General features: G+C 53.5%; 1 protein-coding gene across 1 annotated transcript in view; it reads left to right on the top strand.

The window, feature by feature from the left end:
- The first annotated feature begins 1,376 nt into the window (after nucleotides 1-1,376).
- The window catches only part of LOC144602551 (ras/Rap GTPase-activating protein SynGAP-like), a 115,155-nt gene continuing 112,401 nt past the window's right edge, over nucleotides 1,377-4,130 (top strand). Inside the window, 1 exon segment of the mRNA XM_078415680.1 lies at nucleotides 1,377-1,384. Within this exon segment, the coding sequence (XP_078271806.1) occupies nucleotides 1,377-1,384 (8 nt within the window).

A 4,130-nucleotide genomic window follows, 5' to 3' on the forward strand; every position in this document is an offset into this window, starting at 1 on the left:
CCGAGGGAGAGTGAAATAGCTTTTGTCTGCGTGCGTGCTCTGCGGTCAAAGACAATAAGGGCGGTCACGGGTGGCGCAGCGGTAGAGTTGCCGCCTCACGGCGCCGGGGACCCGGGTTCCATCCCGACTGCGGGCGCCGTCTGTGCGGCGTTTGTACGTTCTGCCCGTGACCCGCGTGGGTTTTCTCCGAGTGTTTCCTCCCACACTCCAAAGACGTACAGGTTTGCAGGTGAATTGGCTTGGTATAAATTCAAATTGTCCCCAGTGTGTGTTGGGTAGTGTTTAGCGGGTGCCAGTAGTGTTGGGGCCTACAGTGTCCAGGCCTACAGTGTCCGGGCCAACAGTGTCGGGGCCTACAGTGTCCAGGCCTACAGTGTCGGGGCCTACAGTGTCCGGGCCTACAGTGTCCGGGCCTACAGTGTCAGGGCCTACATTGTCGGGGCCTACAGTGTCCGGGCCTACAGTGTCCGGGCCTACAGTGTCCGGGCCTACAGTGTCCGGGCCTACAGTGTCCGGGCCTACAATGTCCGGGGCCTACAGTGTCCGGGCCTACAGTGTCCGGGCCTACAGTGTCCGGGCCTACAATGTCCGGGGCCTACAGTGTCAGGGCCTACAGTGTCGAGGCCTACAGTGTCAGGGCCTACAGTGTCGGGGCCTACAGTGTCCAGGCCTACAGTGTCCGGGACTACAGTGTCCGGGCCTACAGTGTCCGGGCCTACAGTGTCCGGGGCCTACAGTGTCCGGGCCTACAGTGTCCGGGCCTACAGTGTCCGGGCCTACAATGTCCGGGGCCTACAGTGTCAGGGCCTACAGTGTCGGGGCCTACAGTGTCAGGGCCTACAGTGTCGGGGCCTACAGTGTCGGGGCCTACAGTATCGGGGCCTACAATGTCAGGGCCTACAGTGTCGGGGCCTACAATGTCGGGGCCTACAGTGTCTGGGCCTACAGTGTCCGGGCCTACAGTGTCCGGGCCTGCAATGTCGGGGCCTACAGTGTCGGGGCCTACAGTGTCGGGGCCTACAGTGTCGGGGCCTACAGTGTCGGGGCCTACAGTGTCGGGGCCTACAGTGTCGGGGCCTACAGTGTTCTGGGCCTACAGTGTCTGGGCCTACAGTCTCGACCCGAAACACCACCCATTCCTTCTCTCCAGAGATGCTGCCCGTCCCGCTGAGTTACTCCAGCGTTTTACATCTACCGTGGCTAATGCCTCTTTGAGTTGCCCTTTTCTTCCCTCCCCATTCCTCACCCATTGAAGAAGTCCTCCACTCCACCCCCCTCTCCCAGTGTCTTCCTGTTTAGTGTGTAGAAAGGAACTGCAGATGCTGGTTTATAACTAAGATGGACACAAAATGACTCAGGCAGCATCTGTGGAGAACATGGATAGGTGACGTTTCGGGTGGAAGAACGTTCCCGAACCGTTGTACAGGGCCTTGGTGAGACCACACCTGGAGTATTGCGTACAGTTTTGGTCTCCTAATCTGAGGAAAGACATTCTTGCCATAGAGGGAGTACAGAGAAGGTTCACCAGATTGATCCCTGGGATGGCGGGACTTTCATATGAAGAAAGACTGGATAGACTCGGCTTGTACTCGCTGGAATTTAGAAGATTGAGGGGGGGGATCTTATAGAAACTTACAAAATTCTTAAGGGGTTGGACAGGCTAGATGCGGGAAGATTGTTCCCGATGTTGGGGAAGTCCAGAACAAGGGGTCCCAGCTTAAGGATAAGGGGGAAGTCTTTTAGGACCGAGATGAGAACGTTTTTTTTCACACAGAGAGTGGTGAATCTGTGGAATTCTCTGCCACAGAAGGTAGTTGAGGCCAGTTCATTGGCGATATTTAAGAGGGAGTTAGATGTGGCCCTTGTGGCTAAAGGGATCAGGGGGTACGGAGAGAAGGCAGGTACGGGATACTGAGTTGGATGATCAGCCATGATCATATTGAATGGCGGTGCGTACAGGCTCGAAGGGCCGAATGGCCTACTCCTGCACCTATTGTCTATGAAACGCCACCCATCCTTTTTCTTACGAGATGCCGCCTGACCCACTGAGTTCCTCCAGCACTTTGTGCTTTGCTCGGGACTCCGGCACCTGCAGTTCCACGTGCTCCTCGTTTCACCTTCATGTGATCGGAGCAGAATTAGGCCATTCGGCCCAATCCGGACTGCTCCGCCATTCTATCTGTGGCTGATCCCCTCAACCCCATTCTCCTGCCTTCTTCCCGTCAACCCGGGGGTTACTCCAGCCTTTTGTGCCGACCTTCCGTTTAAAGCAGCACCTGCACTTCCTTGCGTTTCTCTTATCCCCAGTCAGTCTGAAGAAGGGTCTCGACCCGAAACGTCACCCATTCCTTCTCTCCAGAGATAGAAACATAGAAACATACAAAAAAATCGGTGCAGGAGTTGGCCATTCGGCCCATCGAGCCTGTACGCACCGCCATTCAATATGATCGTGGCCGATCATTCTCAATCAGTACCCCGTTCCTGCCCTCTCCCCATACCCCCTGACTCCGCTATCCTTAAGAGCTCTATCCAGCTCTCTCTTGAATGCATTCAGAGAATTGGCCTCCACTGCCTTCTGAGGCAGAGAATTCCACAGATTCACAACTCTCTGGGTGAAAAAGTTTTTCCTCATCTCAGTCCTAAATGGCCTGCCCCATATTCTTAAACTGTGTGGCCCCTGGTTCTGGACTCCCCCAACATCAGGAATATTTTTCCTGCATCTAGCCCGTCCAAACCCTTAAGAATTTGATATGTTTCTATAAGATCCCCTCTCATCCTTCTAAATTCCAGTGAATACAATCCCAGTCGACCCATTCTTTCATCATACGACAGTCCCGCCATCCCGGGGACTAACCTGGTGAACCTACGCTGCACTGCCTCAATGGCAAGGATGTCCTTCCTCAAATTGGGAGACCAAAGCTGCACACAGTACTCTGTTTCTCCTGCATCTAATGTGTCCAATCCTCTTGCCCGTCTCTGAAGTCTTGAAGAAGGGTCTCGACCCGAAACGTCACCCATTCCTCCTCTCCCGAGATGCTGCCTGACCCGCTGAGTTACTACGGCATTTCGTGTCTGGACGAAAGCCAATGGAATGTTGGCCTTCATAACAAGAGGAGTTGAGTATAGGAGCAAAGAGGTCCTTCTGCAGTTGTACAGGGCCCTAGTGAGACCTCACCTGGAGTACTGTGTGCAGTATTGATCTCCAAATTTGAGGAAGGATATTCTTGCTATTGAGGGCGTGCAGCGTAGGTCAATTCCCGGAATGGCGGGACTGTCGTATGTTGAAAGACTGGAGCGACTAGGCTTGTACACACTGGAATGTAGAAGGATGAGAGGGGGTCTTATCGAAACGTATAAGATTATTAAGGGGTTGGACACGTTAGAGGCAGGAAACATGTTCCCAATGTTGGGGGATTCCAGAACCAGGGGCCACACGGTTTAAGAATAAGGGGTCAGCCATTTAGAACGGAGATGAGGAAAAACGTTTTCAGTCAGAGAGTTGTGAATCTGTGGAATTCTCTGCCTCAGAGGGCAGTGGAGGCCAATTCTCTGAACGCATTCAAGAGAGAGCTGGATAGAGCTCTTAATTATCTATTTATTCACTTCTCTGTGTTCTAGAAATCCCTGTAGAGCGTCTTTGAGTGTTTGAAAAGTGCTATATAAATGTAATGCATTATTATTATTATTATTATTATTATTATTAAGGATAGCGGAGTCAGGGGGGTATGGGGAGAAGGCAGGAACGGGGTACTGATTGAGAATGATCAGCCATGATCGCGTTGAATGGCGGTGCGTACTGGCTCGAAGGGCCGAATGGCCTCCTCCTGCACCTGTCGTCTGTTGCCTGCCTTCGATGTCGCCCAGGGTCTGCAGTTTTTCTCTCCCCTTCCCTGCACAGGCGGGCAGGTGTATTGTATAAGAAGATAACTGCAGGCGCCGGTACAGATCGAAGGCGTTTATTCACAGAGCGCCGGAGTAACTCAGCGGGTCGGGCAGCATCTCCGGGAGAGAAGGAATGGGCGACGTTTCGGGTCGAGACCCTTCGTCAGGCTGACCTCTGCAAAGGGTTCAGGGAGTCCGGGGGCTGGTCGACTCGGTGGGGTTTATCGGTAACATGAACCGCTTTGCCA

This window comes from Rhinoraja longicauda, chromosome 19 (genome assembly GCF_053455715.1).
Source record: "Rhinoraja longicauda isolate Sanriku21f chromosome 19, sRhiLon1.1, whole genome shotgun sequence".
NCBI lineage: Eukaryota > Metazoa > Chordata > Chondrichthyes > Rajiformes > Arhynchobatidae > Rhinoraja > Rhinoraja longicauda.